The 22935-nt window shown below is 45.9% G+C and overlaps 1 protein-coding gene across 1 annotated transcript; it reads right to left on the bottom strand.

Moving 5' to 3' along the window:
- Positions 1-14122: 14122 nt before the first annotated feature.
- On the bottom strand, positions 14123-22505 carry LOC307086345 (palmdelphin-like; the record flags this gene model as incomplete). Its single annotated transcript, XM_079751526.1, has 8 exons — positions 22379-22505; positions 20793-20913; positions 20528-20608; positions 20323-20441; positions 20101-20215; positions 16306-16330; positions 15171-15352; positions 14123-15091 (listed from the first exon to the last, which is right to left on the bottom strand). The coding sequence occupies exons 2-8, from the start codon at positions 20835-20837 to the stop codon at positions 14123-14125; spliced, it is 1536 nt and encodes a 511-aa protein (XP_079607652.1). The 5' UTR covers positions 20838-20913; positions 22379-22505.
- Positions 22506-22935: the final 430 nt, after the last annotated feature.

Genomic DNA, 22935 nt, shown 5'->3' with positions numbered 1-22935 from the left:
CTCTGCTCCAAAATCAAGACTCGTTCTCTGGACACAGAGGTGTGCTGCATTTCACAGACTGATGGATCACTAGAGCTCTCACAGTCCTGCTAGCATAAAACAAGCATCTCAGAGCTGAGAGAGAGACCGACGGCTGCTCCTCAGAGCTCCTCCTCGTGGAGAGAGACCGTGGGCTGCTCCTCAGAGCTCCTCCTCGTGGAGAGAGACCGCGGGCTGCTCCTCAGATCTCCTCCTCGTGGAGAGAGACCGTGGGCTGCTCCTCAGAGCTCCTCCTCGTGGAGAGAGACTGTGGGCTGCTCCTCAGAGCTCCTCCTCATGGAGACGGGACCTCACCCTTCAACACTCTCTACTATAACTCTGTGTGATGAACCTTTTTTGGAGGTTTATCTTTATTATATTTATATCTATCTTATTTTGTCATTTCCAAGAGAGCCACCGCAGGACTCAGGAGGAACGCTGGCGAACTGACAGATGGTAACCAGGACGACGGTAACCAGGACGACGGAAACCAGGACAACGATTACCCCAGCAACAGCCTTGCTGTCAGTGGATCTCCTCCTCCTACAAACTCTTCAGAGCCTGTCGCCATGGAGACCATGGCATCCTCCCCACCACCAACACCAGAGACAGAAACACACACGCTGATTGGCTGCTGGGACCCAGACGCAGAGGAACTCCATTTCCCAGAAGGCGGAGGGGCACAGGAAATGATGAGTGATGAGAAGGAGGGTGGGAGGGAGAGAGAAGGAGAGGGGGAGAAGGGGGAGGAAGAAGAGGTTCAGCAGGTAGAGAAGGTGGATGAAGAGGAGGGGGTGGAGAGAGAAGTAGTGATGGAAGGAGAGATGAAAGGAAGTGTAGAGGAGGAGGAGAATGGAGAGAGGGGAGAGGGGAATGAGGGAGGAGGAGCTGAGGAGGGAGTCCAAGGAGATGAGGAGGTGTTCGCCTCAGGTCCCTCCCAGCTGCTCCTGTCAGCCATGTTGGGGCGGAGCCAGGACCGGGGAGATGATCCTAGCCATGGTGACCCTTGCCACGCCCATCATAGGGTCCTCCCCCTTGACGAATGTCATCCAGGCGATAGCGGTCAACCTAGTGACGGTCTCCCTAGCAACGGCGGTCCCCCTAGCAACGGCGGTCACCCTAGCAACTGTGGTCAGCCTAGCAATAGCGGTCACCCTAGCGACAGTCACCCTAGCGACAGTCACCCTAGCGACGGTCACCCTAGCGACGGTCACGCTAGCAATGATCCCCCTAGTAACAGCGGTCCCCCTAACGATGGTCCCCCTAGCGGCAGTCATCCTAGCGACGGTCACCCTGGCGACGGTCACCCTAGCGACGGTCCCCCTGGCGACGGTCCCCATGGCGACGGTCACCCTGGCGACGGTCACCTTAGCGACGGTCACCTTAGCGACGGTCACCCTAGTGACGGTCACCCTAGTGATGGTCACCCTAGCGACGGTCACTCTAGAAATGGCGTTCACCCTAGCGATGGTCCCCCTAGTGACGGTCACCCTAGAGACGGTCACCCTAGCGATGATCCCACTAGTGTCGGTCACCAAGCAGAGTTAGCTCCTCCCCAGGATGACGGTCACCTTAGCGACAGTCAGCTTAGCGACTGCCTGCAGGCGGAGCTGGCTATGGTGACATCATCAGACAGCGACACAGGGGAGGACCAATGGGAGTCTTCCACTCCACATGACATCACAGACCAGGATATAGGGGTCGTCTGCAGCTCAGAGAGGGAGGAGGGAGAAGGAGAAGAGGAGGAGAGAGGGAGCGAGGGGAGGAGAACTCAGAGGGAAGGAGGGAGTATGGACAGGGGGGAAGAGAAGGAAAAAGAGGCTGGAAGACAGGAGCCAAGTGAGGAGATGGAGGAGGAGAGGAGAGGAGGCAGGGAGCAGCAGGAGTTGCAGAGGAGGCAAGCGAGAGATGTCCTCCTCCGCTCTCCCTCCGTTAGCTCCTCTGCTAGCTCCACCGACACAGACAGGAAGGTACGGATGACCTTTAACCTGACTTAGCTCCTTCTCTAGCTGAGCTAGCTCCTTCTCTAGCTGAGTAAGCTCGATCTCTAGCTGAGTTAGCTCGATCTCTAGCTGAGTTAGCTCGATATCTAGCTGAGTTAGCTCCTATGCTAGCTGAGTTAGTTAGTGTACAGCCAATGGGCAGCAGGTAGTTGCATAGGCTATTGGGCAGCAGGTAGTTTGATAGGCCAATGGGAGCAGGTAGTTTGATAGGCCTGTGGGCAGCAGGTAGTTTGATAGGCCAATGGGCAGCAGGAAGTTTGATAGGCCAGTGGACAACAGGTAGTTTGATAGGCCGGTGGGCAGCAGGCAGTTTGATAGGCCAATGGCCAGCAGGAAGTTTGATAGGCCAATGGGCAGCAGGAAGTTTGATAGGCCAATAGGCAGCAGGTAATTTGATAGGCCAGTGAGCAGCAGGTAGTTTGATAGGCCAATGGGCAGCAGGTAGTTTGATAGGCCACTGGGCAGCAGGTAGTTTGATAGGCCAATGGGCAGCATGTATTTTGATAGGCCAGTGGGCCGCAGGTAGTTTGATAGGCCAATGGGCAGCAGGTAGTTTGATAGGCCAATGGGCAGCAGGTATTTTGATACTCACCCTCTCCTGGTCTGCAGCTCCCTGCAGACTTCTGTGTCCTCCAGGAGTCGAACAGCGAGAATGTCTTCACTGAGCACCTGGACTTCCTGTTGGCACGGCAACAGTGGAGGAAGATGGAGGAGGAGGTCAAAGGCAAGCCCCTCCCCCAACCAAGTGGGAGGAGTCAAGGAAGTGTCCAGGGGACACACAGCTCGCTATACCCGCCCACACGCAGTCCCCACATCCAACGCAGGTAAACCCATATAGCACCTCCCACACCTAGCCCCGCCCCCCACACAGGTTAACCAATGGCGGAGGTTCTCTAACACGGTATCTTCCACTAGGGCGGGCCCCCAGCCGGCCTCCAGGGAGCCCCACGTCTCCTCCAGGGAGCCCCACGTCTCCTCCAGGGAGACCCCCGTCTCCTGCAGCCTCTCCCCAAGCTCGGAGGACTCCGGGATGGATGGGATGGATGACCCGCCGCCCCGTGGGCCCCCGGAGGAGCCGGAGAGCGCGGTGGAGCGGGAGATACGCCTGACGCTGGACCGAGAGGAGCGCCACCGCAGGGAGCGGGGACGGCTGGCCCAGGGCCCCGCGGCCCCCCGGTGAGTCCTGGGCCCTTGAGGGGACTAATGTAGTCCACTCCTGTAGTCTACCATAGTACCCCCCTATAGTGTACCACATGGTACACCCCTATAGTGTACTACCATAGTACACCCCTATAGTGTACCATAGTACACCCCTATAGTGTACTACCATAGTACACCCCTATAGTGTACTACCATAGAACACCCCTATAGTGTACCATAGTACACCCCTATAGTGTACTACCATAGAACACCCCTATAGTGTACCATAGTACACCCCTATAGTGTACTACCATAGAACACCCCTATAGTGAACTACCATAGTACACCCCTAAAGTGTACCACATAGTACGCCCCTATAGTGTACTACCATAGTACACCCCTATAGTGTACCATAGTACACCCCTATAGTGTACCATAGTACACCCCTATAGTGTACCATAGTACACCCCTATAGTGTACTACCATAGTACACCCCTATAGTGTACTACCATAGTACACCCCTATAGTGTACCATAGTACACCCCTATAGTGTACTACCATAGTACACCCCTATAGTGTACCATAGTACACCCCTATAGTGTACTACCATAGAACACCCCTATAGTGTACCATAGTACACCCCTATAGTGTACTACCATAGTACACCCCTATAGTGTACCATAGTACACCCCTATAGTGTACCATAGTACACCCCTATAGTGTACTACCATAGTACACCCCTATAGTGTACCATAGTACACCCCTATAGTGTACCATAGTACACCCCTATAGTGTACCACATAGTACTGCCCTATAGTGTACTACCATAGTTCATCCCTATAGTGTACTACACATGGTACACCCCTATATAAAGCTTTGTATTAGCTTTAGCTTTGGTTTAGCTCTAGCTATGTGTTAGCTTTATGTAAGCTTTAACTTTGAGTAAGCCTTAGCTATGTGTTAGCTTTGTATTATCTTAATCTTTGTGTTCTCCTTTTCCAGACCAATCAGTCTTCAGACCGGGCGATCGCCCCCCCGCCCCCCAGCCTGCCGCACCCCCAACCTCGCCATCTCCCCTATGCCCGCCCCCCTCCCCTTCTCCCCCACACACACCCCCCTCCCCTTCTCTGTCTCCCCCTCCTCCCTCCAGCGCTCCATCTGCCACGAGTTGACCGCCAACAACGTCATCATCCTGGAGCCAGACTCCGCTCACTCCAGGTCCCGCCTCCTCTCCCCGGGGGGTTTCAGCGATTGGTCTCTGAGGCCCTCTACCGACGTCATCGTCGTGGAAACGGCTAACCTCATCATCCGCAGTGCCTCCGAGTTCTGCCTCAGCTCCATCCCCGTCGCCACGGAGACCCAGGAGTCCACCTTCTCCTCCAACCCCTTCTTCAAGCTGCGCTCCCTCAGCAGCCAATCGTTGGTGGAGCAGGAGATACGGCTGGTGAGGCAGCGGGAGGAGGAGTGGAGGAGGAGGAGAGGAGAAGGAGGAGGGGAGTGGAGGGGAGGGAGGGAGAAGGAGAGGTTTGACACGGTGCTGGTGTCCCCCGGGTTGAACGACAACATCACCTTCAACGGTACGACATCACTCAGAACTTAACTACGACATCATTCAAAACTTCAAGACTTAACTATGAAATCAATCAGAACCTCAAGACTTAACAATGACATCAGTCAGAACCTCAAAACGTAACCACAACATCACTCAGAACTTAACTATGACATCACTCAGAACCTCAAGACTTAACAATGACATCAGTCAGAACCTCAAAACTTAACCACAACATCACTCAGAACTTAACTATGACATCACTCAGAACCTCAAGACTTAACAATGACATCAGTCAGAACCTCAAAACTTAACCACAACATCACTCAGAACTTAACTATGACATCACTCAGAACCTCAAGACTTAACAATGACATCAGTCAGAACCTCAAAACTTAACCACAACATCACTCAGAACTTAACTATGACATCACTCAGAACCTCAAGACTTAACAATGACATCAGTCAGAACCTCAAAACTTAACCACGACATCACTTAGAAATGATGCCATCTTCAAAATGTTCGTTTCAAACGAGTTTCGAAGGTTCGGACCTTAAGCTCGGAGGAAAGTGCTTTGAAAACAATGTTGGGTCAGAGTTTTCGCTCAGAGTTTCGTGTGGAAGTAAAGCTACCCGAGTATTCCGAGTTCACGTCACCATAATGGCGAATTTCATTACATTGATAGACTCAAGCGACATTGCAGCAAGCACTAAGAGGTGCTGAACTTGCTGAATGAACTTAAACATCCATTCTAACATTTACATTACGATACATTGCAGCTTACAATTATAAACATCACCTGATAATTCTCGCTCATATTTAACCATCGCAAGCAGTTCTAAAAACTGAAAATCTGTTCTCTGAGAATACAGCAAAGAAGCGCAAAGAGGCCCCTGCGGGCATCATACTTGCTGTTCCGAAGTCTAGTCTCACGAACAATCTGTTTTCCGGAAGAAGGGATGTTTTATGTCATAGCCTACGAACTTCTGAGGGGTGTTTCCTGAACACTCTTATTTCGGAAGGGAAGATTTACGTAAAGACAAGTAAGAGCTTCCGAACCTCCGAACACGGCATTAACTACGACATCACTCAGAGCTTAACTACGACATCACTCAGAACTTAACAATGACATCACTCAGAACCTCAAGATTTAACCATGACATCTCTCAGAACTTACCTTTGGCATCACTCAGAACTTAACTACGACATCACTCAGAACCTCAAGACTTAACCACAACATCACTCAGAAATAAACAATGACATCACTCAGAACCTCAAGACTTAACTATGACATCTCTCAGAACTTTCCTTTGACATCACTCAGAACTTAGCTACGACATCACTCAGAACCTCAAGACTTAACCACAACATCACTCAGAACTTAACCACGACATCACTCAGAAATTAACCATGACATCAATCAGACCTTAGCTATGACACCACTCAGAACTTAACTATGATATCATTCAGAACTTAACTACGACATCACTCAGAACTTAACTATGACATCACTCAGAATTTAACTATGACATCAATTGGAACTTAACTATGACATCACTCAATATTAGTAGTGCGTTCACATCGCTGGAAATTATGGGCAAAACATTTTCGCGACGTCGGAAAGTTCGCTTGAACGACACCTCATGACGCTGTTATGATTCTTCTTCCGTTTGGCAAATCGGGCCAAATTTTGATAACAGTGTTGCCCAGTTGGTGACGTATGGTTTACTAGTGACGGGCATTAACATGGCGGAACATGAACGTTTTACTCAATATAAAAGAATCAACCATCATATCACATACTTTACTATTTATTGACGTTGTAACGTCTGTTGGCATGACTTTGCTGAGTTTTAAACGTTGTGTTCTGGTAAACCAGCTCTAGATAGGGCAAGTGTTGCCTTCCATACAGTGGCAATACTGTATGTGCTTCTCATAAATAAAAGCAAAAGGATAGTAGGTGATAGCCTGGTCCTACCAGACTCTCGTACTTCATTTCTTTTGCACAGAGTCTGGACCTACTCAATAGAAAAACGTTAGCCCACTTGAAAGCGGGTGTATGTTGAAGTTTAAAACTATTGGATCTGCCCAGTGCCACTCTGGATCTGCCATAACCAATCCCTAACATTGCGCGCAGGCTGTAAACAAACCCAACACCGTGCGTGAAGATGTCCATCAACGAGAGCTGACTTTAACGTCATTGTTCTCAACCACTTATTCTGTTCGCTGATTGGACGCAGAAAATTTGGAAGAAGAAAACCCACTAACATACCGCAGACCCAGACCTAGCACTGAAGGGAAATCAAAATTGAGCGGAAGAACTTAGGCGGGCGGAGCCAGGCTAAGTAGGTGATAGGCATCAAGGAAATAAATGCATGCAACCTTGAAACTAATCCTACTAAGTTCTAGTTCAGACTGTTTTTTATCGGATAAAAAACCCCTGCTGTGAAGAACTTTTAGCTTCCGAACCAGCTGTTTCCCAAGTGCCCATGAACGGTCGCTATCGGGAACACGCGTTAGTGTGAGCGTCCTAACTTTTAGCCGCATCGTTATCACCAGGAGAGTGAACGAGCCTTAAGACCTAACCACAACATCACTCAGAACTTAACTACGACATCACTCAGAACTTAACTATGACATCACTAAGAACCTCAGGACTTAACCATGACATCATTCAGAAGAGACTTAACTACACTCAGACTAAGTCTCTGTGAACCCACCTCTGGTTTCCAGCTCTGACTAAATAGCTTATTCTGCTTTCTTTACATCCATCTGGGTGAATGGATTGCTCCAGTGATAGAGGTTCCAGACAGATGTGTTTCGTCTCCATCCTCCCCCTCCAGAACCCGCAAAATGGAGCGGTCCAGCATGTCTTGTGACCACAAGGTAGGTCTCATTATGGCACATGTGACAAATATAGAAAGATTGACAAAATAGCGTATTTAGCTAATGCTCAGACATGAAACTATCGCTAATACATTCAGCTAATACTCAGATATGAAGCTACCGCTAATACATTCAGCTAATAGTCAGACATGAAGCTATCCCTAATACATTCAGCTAATGCTCTGACTTGAAGCTATCTAACCTATTCAGCTTATGTTGAGACATGAAGCTATCGCTAACGCATTCAGCTAATGCTGAGACATGAAACTCTCGCTTAACGCATTCAGCGAATGCTAACACCAGTGCTAATAACTTTACCCCAGAAGTGATCATGAGCCAATTTACTGGTGGTTTCTGAATGTTTGTTGTATCATCAGTAAAGATATGTTCTTCGTGCATTTCACTCACTCATTTCACTCACTCTAACCTCGTCATCATTGCTCTGAGCTCATGGCTGTATTAACCAATCAGATGCCAGGTGTTATTCTATTGGTTTAGACTGGTCATTCTAATCATTGATACAGCTCTTCATCTACTGTGCATCCCTCCCTTTCTCTAATGCTCACTACCAATCTGTCATCCATCATCCATCACCCATCACAACCCATAACCATCCGCCATCAACCATCATCATCACCCATCACAACCCATAACCATCCGCCATCAACCATCATCATCACCATCATCACCCATCCCCATCATCATCACCATTACCATCACCAATCACCATCATCATCACCATTACCATCACCAATCACCATCAACATCATCATCACCATTACCATCACCAATCACCATCATCATCACCCATCATCACCCATCCCCATCATCATCACCATTACCATCACCAATCACCATCATCATCACCATTACCATCACCAATCACCATCAACATCATCATCACCATTACCATCACCAATCACCATCATCATCACCCATCATCACCCATCCCCATCATCATCACCATTACCACCACCAATCACCATCATCATCACCATTACCATCACCAATCACCATCAACATCATCATCACCATTACCATCACCAATCACCATCATCATCACCCATCATCACCCATCCCCATCATCATCACCATTACCATCACCAATCACCATCATCATCACCATTACCATCACCAATCACCATCAACATCATCATCACCATTACCATCACCAATCACCATCATCATCACCCATCATCACCCATCCCCATCATCATCACCATTACCACCACCAATCACCATCATCATCACCATTACCATCACCAATCACCATCAACATCATCATCACCATTACCATCACCAATCACCATCATCATCACCCATCATCACCCATCCCCATCATCATCACCATTACCACCACCAATCACCATCAACATCACCCATCACACATCACCCAATCATGATCCATCTGTCAAATGGATTCCAGTGTTTCAGATGAGTGTCCCCTCCCCCCAGTTCCCCCCTGCCCTGTCTACATTGCCACGGCGACAGAATGCCATGGCACAGCGATGGGAGGCCAACCTGTTAGCCAATCAGAAAAAGGAATGAACCTGGAGGGCCAATAGGAAGCAAAGGGAGGAGCCAGAGGGAGGAGCCAGAGGGAGGAGCCTGCTCCTGTCCTCTGAGCCTCGGTTTGGAATAGAGAAAAGAGTTTCTGTGATCCTTTAAAGAATTAGTTGAATGCAATGAGGCCACAAACCAGAACCAAGAAACATGGGTTTATTTAGGTACTTTTGCTCGGAGATGGCAATCTGGAAGACCGCCGCCCCTCTGGCACCCCCTGTGGTGACAGAAAGCAGCACCCCGCTACGGGTCGGCTGCGGTGGCTCCGCCCCCCGTCTCTGGACCAACTGCTGCCGGGCGGCGGGATCCCTTGACTGACATGGCCGCTTGTGATCTGAGGCAGGAGGCCCCGCCCCCCACCAGCTCATCACCATGGTAACACTCCCTTCTAGAGAGACACTTAACACACGTTCACTTAAACTACATTCCGTGGAGGTCTTCCAGATTGCCACTTAAAGTCTTGGGCTTTTGGTATTAAAAATGGCTTCACAGTGTCTATGAAACTAACCTTAAATCTCTCCCACCCTCACACATACCTTAACTCTCTCCCACCATCGCACTTACCTTAACTCTCTCCACCCCTCACACTTACCTTAACTCCACCCCTAACACTTACCTTAACTCCACCCCTCACACTTACCTTAACTCTCTCCACCCCTCACACTTACCTTAACTTCCTCCCACCCTGTCCAAGGGGCCGACCCGGTACTTAAGTCTCGACCCTAAAGCCTTTTTTTCTAAGGAGACGTATAGGGGCCATTTTGTTTTAATCACACCTTATAGCACATCTCTAAGGGGACGTATAGGGCCCATTTGGTTTTAATCACACCTTATAGCACGTCTCTAAGGGGACGTATATAGGGCCACTTTGGCCTGTTGTGTCCGGGTATTTTTGTACATACATGAGTGATCATATAAACGATGACGTATTGAGTGTAAATAGCTGCTAAGGTTGGACTGATTAAGAAAAAGACACTCACTTAATATGGGCTGTACTGTTTCCAATTAATAACCTTCAGATTAATAACTTAATCCTGATGTTTATTTCTTTCTGGACTACTTGTTTGTAACCGGAAGTCATTCCTGTTGTAAAAGGATTTAAATGAGCCATAAACATACGTTAACATCAACGTACGCTAATAGGTCCTGGGCCTCGCTGTCAATCTTGGTGAGGAGGTGTGTCCTGGGGAAGGAATCTGTTGGGTTCCCTCTGGCTTTTGCTTTTCCAAGTAAAAGTCAATCAAATGTAATCTTATTTGCTTTGCTCTAGTTTTCTGTGGCTGCTTTTCGTCCTTAAAATCAAATGGAGCATTCCCAAGTAAATACTTGATTGTCTTTTTAAGATTTATATATATTTTTATGTCCTGCCTTGAAGAGATTTTATGGAGCTGTACATTGAGGAAGTTATGATGATATATTAAGCAAAGATACATAAACTATAATATTCATATTGACGTATACAATCAAAGAAACGTACATATTGTTTAAGTCATATATTTAACAGTACAATTTTATTTAAAATGCATCCAGTCATGTTTATCGGCAGGTGACAGGTTTAATGAACTCTAGTTTATGTTAATGTCAGACGTCTCCTCCTGCTGGTCTTATGCTGATCTTCAGTGTAGGACCACGCTGAAGAGGCTATTCACACCTGATCTCTGCTCCTGTTCGCCTGGGATTTCTGTCTCCATTTTTGATGTCAAGTTTTGTTTCAACACAAATAAAGACTATTGACTGAGTGATTTACATTTGGCGAATGAATAAAGTCTGAGCATTATTACTGTAGCTTTAGAATTTCCAATCCTTCGTATATCCGTATTGTTAGTATAGACTCACATTCATACACAGGTGAACATTATGATCATAATCGCTTATGATCATATACGAGGACGGGGAGATGCCCTTCGTCTGGACAGAAAGCAACGATTACAATTTCAGCTGACATCAAGATTAATTTTTATTCAAGGTTTTATGAATTTGAATATATATATACTGATACAAAAATATTTTACATGAATATATAAAAGACTCATTGACACTTATAAGCATGTATCTAGATAGGACGTTACTTTATAAAATAAGCTACTCTTTTTTAACTATGGCTATGCTTTATGAGCTAAGATAATACTTTATAAAATAAGCTGTACTCTATAACTGTAGCTATGCTTTAAGAACTAAGATAATACTCTATAACTGTAGCTAACCTTTATAACGTAAGTGTATTGAAAGTGCAAAGTGATGTAGCCAGTACTCTGAGTACTCTTAGCCAGTCTGTTCTCTGTATTGATGATCAGATTGTTGTTGCTGTTCAGTCTCTGGCAGTTCAAGTGTGTGTGTGTTTGTGTGTGTGTGTGTATTGATTGGGTCATGTGTCTGATGTTATGAGAGAGAGAGACATCTGTATACAGGGTGGTGTATGACTGCTGCAGTACTTATTTATTTTTCTATTTATTACTTTTAACATTGTATACTAAGGCACTTTTTAACCCTTAATGGATGAGTAGGCTGTAAAACCGAATTGCCCCTCGGGGACACTAAAGTAATGTGAATCTGAATCTAAATCTGAAGATTGTTAGCTAGTTATGGTTCTAGTTATGGTTCTAGTATGTGAACAGCACTGGCATTATGGAGGATGCGGGGATAGAACAGGGAATAAATGATGTCGTCGATAGGGTTCTAATACTCCTCCCTGGTTGAGTGTGAGTCGGTGGCTCATTGTGTGTTTGAATTTTGTGTATGTGCTTGTTGCCGTATAAATGTTTCATGTTTCCATGGACTTTGCTACAGGTGCAGTAAAAGTGTTCCAATAACAACTGCAGTCCATGGATGTGTGAGTGCGCACGCTAAGCCTTTTCTGGCAGCGATATGCCGCCACATACAGGAGGTCATGGTCAGGGGTCAGGTGGTTCAAAACATCTTACTACCGCACTGATAAACCACAGTGAGTACCACGTATACACAGGTGGGAAGCCTGGAGGCTGACCTCAGACCCTGGAGGCTGATCTCAGCCCCTGGAGGCTGATCTCAGCCCCTGGAGGAAGCTCCCCCTGCTGGTCGGTACGCCAAACAGCTCCCCCTGCTGGTCTCTATGGTCAGGTCAAACAGCGCTCCCTGCTGGTCTCTATGGTCAGGTCAAACAGCTCTCCCTGCTGGTCTCTATGGTCAGGTCAAACAGCTCCCCCTGCTGGTCTCTATGGTCAGGTCAAACAGCTCCCCCTGCTGGTCTCTATGGTCAGGTCAAACAGCTCCCCCTGCTGGTCTCTATGGTCAGGTCAAACAGCTCCTCGTGCTGGTCTCTATGGTCAGGCCAAACAGCTCCTCGCGCTGGTCTCATGGTTTCAGTCACACGTTTACTTTTCATCATAAATAAGACTCTAATTACTGACTTAAGTTATTCACATTCATAGGAATAAAGAACAAGGTATAGCAGTATTACTCTAGCCTTAACATTATTACCCTAGCCTTAACATTATTAGTCTTGGCAGCAGTTGGTCCTAGTCTTTGCATTACGTTAGCTTTGTCTGAGTATTGTATAGTGGAGTATAGTATGTGTACAGTGTAGTATGACTATTGACATCACACTGTATATATTACTTTATAAACTAAACAAGTACTGTATCTATACTTTATAAACTAAGCTATACTTTATAAACCAAGCGAATACTTTATAAGTGAGGCTATACTTTATAACTATAGCTATATTAAGTAAGCTATACTTTAGAAACTAAGCTAATACTTTAGCTTAGTGTAGCTATAGCTACACTTATGTTTATTAGTGATCTTTAATAGTTTATTTATTCATTTATTAGTAATCATTACGAGTTAATTTATTATCATTATCAGTTTATTACAGTAAAGAAACTATAAAAACTATCCGCATACGGTAACATATTTTGAGTCCAAAATATAAAAACACTATAAAAATTATAAAATATAAATAACAAACATGTATAACAATATAAAATACATATAGCTACATATAAATACAAAGTAATATTCAAAATACATATAAAATGCTAAAAACTAAATATAAAACGATATATACATTATATTCATATATGTATGAGATACATATTAAATATGGGGAGTATACATATAACTATAAATATGTGTGTACTAGAAGTACTATGTATACTGGAAGTACTATGTGTACTAGAAGTACTATGTGTACTAGAGGTACTAGAAGTACTATGTGTACTAGAAGTACTATGTGTACTGGAGGTACTATGTATATTAATAAATATACATTTATACTAGTACAATAAGTACTATTTATAATAGTTGTACTAGAGGAACCATGTGTACAATGTGTGCTAGTTTTAATAGAAGTACTAGTTGTATTAGAAGTACTATTTGTACAAGAAGTACTATGTGTACTAGTTGTACTAGAAGTACGATGTGAACTATGTCTCAGCAGACAGGCCTGATTAGTTAACACCCTAGTTAACTGGTTAGTCTGGTTAGCAGACGGTACAAAAGGCCTGGTTAGTTAACACGTTATTTAACTGGTTTGCAGATGGTACAACAGTCATGGTTAGTTAACACGTTATTTAACTGGTTAGCAGACAGCACAACAGGCCGGGTTAGTTAACATGTTAGCAAACTGGTTAGCAGAAGGTATAACAGGCCTGGTTAGTTAATATGTTAGTTAACACGTTAGTTAACTGGTAAGAAGACGGTAAAACAGGCCTGGTTAGTTAACACGTTAATTAACTGGTTAGCAGACAGTACAACAGGCTGGGTTAGTTAACATGTTAGTTAACTGGTTAGCAGAAGGTATAACAGGCCTGGTTAGTTAATATGTTAGTTAACTGGTTAACAGAAGGTATAAGAGGCCGGGTTAGTTGGTACGTTAGTTAACTGGTTAGCAGAAGGTATAAGAGGCCGGGTTAGTTAGTACGTTAGTTAACTGGTTAGAAGACGGTACAACAGGCCTGGTTAGTTAACATGGTAGTTAACTGGTTAGCAGACGGTGCAACAGGCTTTGTTTTGTTTGCGGACCTTGCTGCTCCCTGCAGTCCGTCCTCTGTCTTCCTGTCCTAGCACGTGATTGGTCGCAATGCCAGCTGGGTAACCAACCTTCTCCCCCACCACGCCACCAGCACCCTTAGCACCATTAGCACCACTAGCATCATTAGCACCATTAGCATCATTAGCAACATTAGCACCATAAGCACTATTAGCATCATTGATAATGACGAGCTCCGCCTTCAGGGACCCCTCATACTCCTGGCCACACCCCCTCTCATCCTGAGTGGTCTGGAAGCCCAGGAAGATGGCTGTGATTGGCTCAGAGGTTTCCATGGCACTAAGGATGGTGAAAGGGGTGTCGGCCTCATACAACGGCGATGGGGCTCTCTTGGACTCGGCGGGGCCATAGAAGAAAGCAGGGAATTGGCTGTCTCTGTTGGGGCTAGCCTCTGATTGGCTGTCTGAGTGGGAGGAGGGCGGGCTGTAGAGGAACAGCTCCTCCTCCTCAACACTGACATAATCACTCAGAGGGATGTGATTGGCTGGGGTATAGCAGAGCTCCGGTCGCCAGGGAGACGCTACTTCCTGGTCATGCGACCAGGGAGCAGGGCTTCCATTGGTCCTGACGGCTGGCTTAGTGCGTGCTGGGTTACCGTGGCTACCGTTACAATCCCGGTAACCAGAGGGAGCATCAGGCCTGTTGGCATGGCCATGTGTAGGACCATGATGAGAATAAGTGTCCTGGTTACCATGGAGATGCATCTGGCCTTGCCCTTCCGGTGGATCCATCTGTAGGTAGTTGCCATGCCGATGATCTTCCCCCACATGGTTGGTGATGGGTTGCTGATTCCCTTGGCAACATCCCTCTGGCTGGTTTCTATGACGACATTCCTCCTGATTGTTGCCAAGGGCCGCCCTTAGCGACTGATCCACCTCCCTGCAGCAGAGGTCATCTGACCACTAGGAGACAGAGGATTGGTCAGACCTCTACGTCATGTGACCACACACACATACACACACACACTGAACAGACACACACCGTTGACACACGCGTGGCGAACTGCTGAGGCCGCGGGGCAGAAACACACTTCTTGCCGTCCTTGTGAACTTTGACCCCCCTTTGCTGGTGTGGGTTGTGGGGGGTGACCGTCGCCGTGGAGACGACCTGACTCTCTCCAGTCCACCGGTTGCTACACACCTTGACCTCCAGGGCCAGCAGACCTGAGAGAGAGACAGAGAGCACGAACCACACAATGATGCCTGTAGGATGTAGGGCTCACTGACTTCTCAGACATGCTCCTATACATAAGCAGGTCTCTCAGATCCTGAGCAGCTGGTCTCCTAGTGGTCTGAAGACCTCCTAGTGGTCTCAATGACCTCCCAGCGGAGGTCCTCAGACAGACTACAAAGACACACTTTACACAGACACACTGTACACACATACAACAGACACCTTTAAATACCTGCACTGTGTCTGGGGGGTATGTCTATATATCTTTATACATACATACATACATCTATATCTATACATTTTTATGCATTTATATAGATGCATAGATAAAGAATATATAGAATGAACATGCAGTGTGTCTCACTGTGTCTGAAGGGTTTATATAGATAAAGATCTATATCAATTACGTAGAATGAACATGCAGTGTGTCTCACTCTGTCTGGGAGGGGTTGGGTTGGTCAGAGTTAAGCATTCTTGGGGATCAGGGCTCGTCAATCTCAACTGGATTGGTTCTGCGGGAGAGAACCGAGAACCTGGTTAGGTTCTCTGTTCTCACAACAGAATACAACACACTACCATCAGAATACACAATACAACACACTACCATCAGAATACACAATACAACACACTACCATCAGAATACACAATACAACACACTACCATCAGAATACATAATACAACACACTACCATCAGAATACAAATTACAACACACTACCATCAGAATACACAATACAACACACTACCATCAGAAATATAACACACTACCATCAGAATACACAATACAACACGCTATCATCAGAATAGACATTACAACGCACTACCATCAGATTACAGATTACAGTAGTACAACTGCTAATACTGCAGTTAATAGTACTGTAAGTAATACTACTAATAATAATAATATTGAAGTAGTAATATTACAATTTTTTATGTTAAATTTACCTGGTACAAAGTTTTCTTGAGCCTCCTGTAAGGTTAGAAAGGATATGAATTATAATATTTTAACTAGAAAATGCAATTCCTGCAGAAAATGAGTCGAGTGCTGTAGTGCAAAATGAGGTTGAAAATATGTTTTAGTAAAGCTACATAGTTTAAGACGTAAAGAAATGTTAAATGGCTTAAATCAAGTGAAGGGATTTGAACAGGGTCTAAATGGAGTACACAATGTTAACACGCACAACATTTAAAACATTTGAAGTGGTTGGAAACAAATAAAGTGAAGAGTAAAACAAATAGCTAATGTGATCAAGTTTGAATACATTTGACATAAAATAAAGAATAGCTGAGCTAAACTATAGACAAAAAAAGCCCAAACAACTAAAAACCCACCCTAAAACGTATATTGCCAGATAACCAATAAATGATATACTTCTGCAATGGCAAACACACAAATACACACCTAAACGCAACCTGATTATTAACTATGACATTATGTGGTATACAAGGAACCTCTCATCTATCTCTCACACACACATACCTCAAAAGGTCTGTGTAAAGAACACACTGACTGTCAATAAGATTACAATAATACACAACACACAAAATAGGCATGTAAAAGACCAACGGTGAGCACAATAAACACCTGAATGCGACCTACTTTACCTAATAACCTTTATGTTACAGACACACACAGGCGCCAGCGCCCACACGCACTCCATGTGCAGGGACACAGCCACAGAAAATGTATTTGTTTGTTACATGAGCTAAAATAAAACAACCCTCAAAATAGCCATGCATAAAATGATCTTACATTTATGTAGAACTTCAATTTGAAATAATCTTACAAGAACTTAAAGACCATCAACCTTACAGTCAACGGCAGCTCGACTAATACATCATGAATCAAATCTCCTTACCACTGGCGCGGAGGTTTGAGTGACAGGTCTGATAGCCCTCCCTTGCCCATAATTACTATTGGACAGGCAAGCATTGTTTTTAGCATTTAGCTTCTACCGGGAGTACAACTGGATATGTAGCAGTAAGCCTTTAGCCATATAAACGGGGGTCCCCACAGACACGCCGATATATAACAACCATATTTCCAATCAATGAATCATTTTAGCGCCACTAACATAAAATAACGTAACCATTTAAGCTTGACATGGTGTGAATTGTTCCAAAAAGTAACTGAGTTAGTAACTGAATTACTATATAATAAAAGTAACTAGTTACCAGGGAAAGTAACTATTTGCGTTACTGTAAAAAATGAAAGTTGTATATGTCAAAGAATTTGGATTTTTCTGAGCAGTTTTCACTTGGCCTTAATGTGTTAATTGGTTGAACTGCCCATTCAAGGCCCTGATATACTTCCAACTGAATTTTAATTTGCTTGGTTGCAAAGAATGGAACATTTGCCGAATACTACAGAAAATGCCAACTTTTCATCGGATTGCTCCAGACTCGCCATTTCTGCTGCTTCATCGAATCTGTTTGGTGTGTGAGTCTGTGTGTGTGTGTGGTGCACGTTTCCTGGCTTGTGTGTAAAAACACTGGCTCCGATTGGCTACCATGAAACATGACTCTGCCTTAGCCAATCATAATCACTTATCTCGTTGTTAACCCACCTGGTCTCCTCACTAGCAGGTTGTGTTTGGAGCCAGGGGTGCGTTCGGATTACGCAGTTTATTCAATCAATTCAATTAATCAATCAATGCAGCGCATTTAACGTACAGTAAGGGTAACGGCGTTGTAACAACGGAAACAGTAATTAGTTAGATTACCCCCTTACTGAAAATATAACGGCGTTACCTAACGCCATTCTTTTAAACAGCGTTATTACAAACACTGGCCCCTAACACAGTATTTGAAGACGTTCCCGAAATTCAGCCGTGCTGCAGAACCACTACGAGCCAGTCGCACATTGAGCTTTCCCCAAAGGCGCCGTTTTGGTGTCTGTAGCTTTTAATGCAAATGAGGTGGAGAGAGGCGGGTCAAGGAGGAGGGTGGGGGTGTGGTCCTGAGAAGCTTGCAGCCACGGTACCATGCGCTCTGTTTACAGTGGGTGTATCGCAATGGCGAGGCGCACACAGCCTTTGGCCATGGTCTGTAAATATTCTAGAACACTCCGGTTGCTCCGGCAGGAGTCCTGGAGCTCAATATCTAAATAATATCATATTATAAATAGATATCTATACCATATAATATATATTATCAAGGCAAAAAGATGTGTGCGCCTCCAGACGATATTATGAATCTCAAACGACTGCGTCAGGTTCTCCGACGTCTCTGGTTCTTCCACTTCCACATCAATCTGAAGTAACTGAACCACGACATGGAGGAGAAAGGGATTGTTGCCCAAGATAGTCTCCCACCGGAGCCCCGCTGCCCAGGCACCACCGCCTCAGATGCGGGCAATCGCCGGTGGGAGGCAATCGCGGGCAACAATCCCTTTCTCCTTTATTTCACGGTTCAGGGAGGCAAAGCCAAAGTTCCTTTCCCCCAATTCCTTCTCAACCATGGCTGAAATAACCCCCACTACGAGTCTCATTATTGAAATACCAAAGTACCCGACGTGTTATGCGCCATAACAGCAACAGCAGAACGGTTATCCAAATAACAAAGAAGTGTACAACACTTGCGTTACAGTGTGTGCATTCACACACACACACACTGAACCACGACATGGAGGAGAAAGGGATTGTTGACCGCGATTGTCTCCCGCCGGAACCCCGCTGCCCGCGAGGGTGGTGGTACCCCGCGGGGGTGGTGGTGCCTCGCGGGGGTGGTGCCTTGCGGGGGTGGTGGTGCCTCGCGGGGGTGGTGGTGCCTCACGGGGGTGGTGGTGCCTCACGGGGGTGGTTGTGCCTCGCGGTGGTGGTGGTGCCTTGCGGGGGTGGTGGTGCCTCGCGGGGGTGGTGGTGCCTCGCGGTGGTGGTGGTGGTGCCTCGCGGTGGTGGTGGTGGTGCCTCGCGGGGGTGGTGGTGCCTCGCGGGGGTGGTGGTGCCTCGCGGCGGTGGTGCCTCGCGGCGGTGGTGCCTCGCGGCGGTGGTGCCTCGCGGCGGTGGTGGTGCCTCGCGGCGGTGGTGCCCCGCAGTAGCGGGCATGGGGCTCCGGCGGGAGACAATCGCGGGAACAATCCCTTTCTCCTCCATGTCGTGGTTCATGTACTTCAGGGAGTCAAAGCCAAAGTGCAGGATACCTAGTGCTCGTTTTACACCTAACGCCATTTCTAGCTACTGGGGGACCATGGGTAGGCTAGGAGAACTCATATTAATGTTAGATAACCTCATAAAGTGAAATGTTCATGCCATGGGACCTTTAATGATGAAAGTACTATACCAGAATTTCGCCAGACTGCATTAAAAGCGCCGATGGGGCCAAACACTTGGTATGAGGTGCTGGGAGCACTGGGATGAGGCTAGCAGGGTGCTGGGAGCACTGGGATCACCGTGGGGAACTATGGGAAATCTTTGAGATGACTTAAAGGGAAAATATGAGTTAAGGAAAAAAAATATTTAAAACTTAAGTGAAAGAGATTAAGTTAACTATAGTTCAAGAGATATAAATGTGAAATATAAGTGCAATAGAGATGAGATTAAATATAAGTGAGTGATTTCCGTTTTGGTTCTCTTGACATAACTCATAACTTATAACTCCTATGGGCCGTCACTGGGGACCTACACAGCTTTATCATATGAACATATTCCAGAGAAGCCCTTTTTATTACAAGAGATATTTTCACACTGGTGTTCCTGTTTATTTGTAATGTTGATTCCGTTTCTATCAGGGCTTGAATACCTTAAAGACGTCATGAGGACATCTCTCCGCAGTACTCAGAGTCTTCAGGATCAAGCTCTCATTGGTGTGGATCCGAGACTCCTCCCTCTCCAGGAACTCCACTTCCTTCTCTATCCTGATTGGTCAGAATGCAGTGGTCAGTTACACCAGTGTGTGTGTGTGTAGACCTGTACATGTATTTATGCATGTGTGCGTGTTTGTGTGTGTGTGTGTTTTATGGACCTGTATATTGTTTTCTGTAGAGTTCTGGTCCTTTGCTGGTCGGTCGCTACTTTCTGCTGCTGCAATGCATTGTGGGAAGACAGGTCCTCCAACAACCACTGCTCCCTCAGAGAGGTCTTCTGGGGTTCAGGTCAGAGGTCAGAGGTCAGACAGAAAACAGACTCATAGTATATTAACGGTATCTATATTTAATTAAACAGTGAACCTTTAGGTATTGTAATTTCAGCCTCTCTTGTTCCAGCTCCTGTTTCTTCACCCTGAGGTCGTCCTGAACACCGCGCTGATCCTGCCGGATGCCAGGAAGGGACACCACACAACAGGAAGGGACACCACACAACAGGAAGTGACAACACACAACAGGAAGTGACAACACACAACAGGCATCACATTCCAGGATGTCCCAACAACTGTTTATAAAGGTATATATTATATACTAATATATACACATATATAGATAATTATTAACTTACAGTGAGTTTTTGAAGTCTCTCCCTCAGCCGATCGGTCTCCTCCATGCTACTCTAGAGCGGGGTCCTCAGATGGAGCTCTGCGTCCCCCTATGGGTACTGAAGGAGTACTGCAGGGGGACTCCTGAAAATAGAATAAATAAAATAAAGTTTCAATTCAAGTTTCAGAACAAGTTTGAGAACCAAGGCTCTCGGGAATACATACTTAGTATATATTGTCTCAGTTCTAGAGAATACATACTTAGTATCTAGTGTCTGCAGACTGCTCTTGAGAATACATACTTAGTATCTAGTGTCTCCCTACTGCTCTAGAGAATACATACTTAGTTTCTAGTGTCTCCAGACTGCTCTAGAGAATACATACTTAGTATCTAGTGTCTCCGTACTGGGGGAAGAAGAGAGATCAGCAATATAAGGTGTTCAGTAGCTCGGGGAACAGTAAAAAGTGAATCCAATGTGCTGTTACAAAGTGGTCAGTTTGGTAACTGGCAAAAAGGGAGTCTTCAGTGATACTGATATTCCAGTGTCTTTCTCAACCTCTCGTGAAAAATTGTATCAGGTGTAGGGTCCCAAAGTTTCTAGAAAATATAAAGAAAGAACAACAATAGGTGAGCGCTGCTTGCAGCACTCACCTCACTATGCTGACGATTATATCAGAAAAAATGAGCACGTTTAAAACAAAAGAAAGCCTCTTAAACGCCTCATTTAAAATCACACCCTGGGAACCTGACTGTCGTTGTTACCAAGTTATACAAACTGTCGAAAGACACACAATGGTCGTCATGGTAACTCAAACAGCCAGACATGAACTATAGATCCATAGATACATGAACTTTTGATATATAGATATACATGAACTATAGATTTATAGAAACATAAACTTTAGATCTATAGATACATAAACTAAAGATCTGTGGAAACATGAACTCCAGATTTCTAGGGCCTGCTGCGCTAAAAGCTGAATTAATAAAGTACCTAAAGTGAAGTTATTCCTGCTGGACACCTCAAACCACCCCGAGCAGCGAGTTGTCTAGAGGATTTTAGACAGAGCATCTAACCTGCTAATCTCACATTAGTCCGCTAATCTGAATGAACCATCTGGACAGCAGGACAACACACTACTGAGAATAACACACTACTAAGTTAACAGCCCACTACTGAGTTAGCAACACCCTCCCGAGTTAACGACACACTACTGAGTTCACAGTACTGATTGAACAAAAACACACACCTGAGTCAGTGTGTTTTTGTTAAGACACACTATAGTTAACGACACACTACTGAGTTAATAATACACTACTGAGTTAACAACAAAACAATACGGAGTTAACAACGACACACTATGAGTTAACAAAACACTACGGAGTTACGGCCCGGCGGTCACTAGTGGAGACACGCTGGGTCACCAGTTTGCAAATCGCTAATCTGCTCCAATAGACCACATGTTAACAAGCTAACGCTAACTTACCCTCCCTGACCCTGTGATACTGACCTCGTGATGTTATCCAGCTAACCCTAACTAACCAACCCTAACCCTGTGTTACTGTCCTCTTGATGTGGTCTGGTCAAACCCGGACACACAGACCCACCTGGAGCTCCGACGACCTGATGTCCGCTCATGTACTCTTGCAGTCTTGTAGTGAAGTGACGGTGTACTCTGGTACAGTGACGCTGTACTCCGCTGAAGTGACGGTGTAGTCCGGTGAAGTGACGGTGTAGTCCGGTAGAATGACGGTATTCTCCGGTCATGCAGACTTGATCGCCGTCGTCATGAAGAACCCTGATTGGCAGGGGGCGACACCTCCGTCCACCAATAGGAAGGCGGTCCGTGTTCAGTCGGGAGAGAGCGGGACGGTGATGAGTAGACCGAGAAAACGTCCTCAGACAGAGCTCCGTGAGATGAGAAGGAGACCAGAGTAGGTCCTCAGACTGAGCTCCGTGGGATGAGGGGGAGATCGAGAGAAGGTCCTCAGAGCTCCGTGAGATGAGGAGGAGACCGGGAGAAGGTCTTCAGAGCTCTGTGTGAGGAGGAGGAGACCGGGAGAAGGTCCTCAGAGCTCCGTGAGATGAGGAGGAGACCGGGAGAAGGTCTTCAGAGCTCTGTGTGAGGAGGAGGAGACCGGGAGAAGGTCCTCAGAGCTCCGTG

This window comes from Pollachius pollachius (assembly GCF_949987615.1).
Source record: "Pollachius pollachius genome assembly, chromosome: 14".
Taxonomy (NCBI): Eukaryota; Metazoa; Chordata; class Actinopteri; order Gadiformes; family Gadidae; genus Pollachius; species Pollachius pollachius.
Note: the sequence above shows the minus strand (reverse complement) of the source record. Positions and strands in the feature narration are given on the sequence as shown.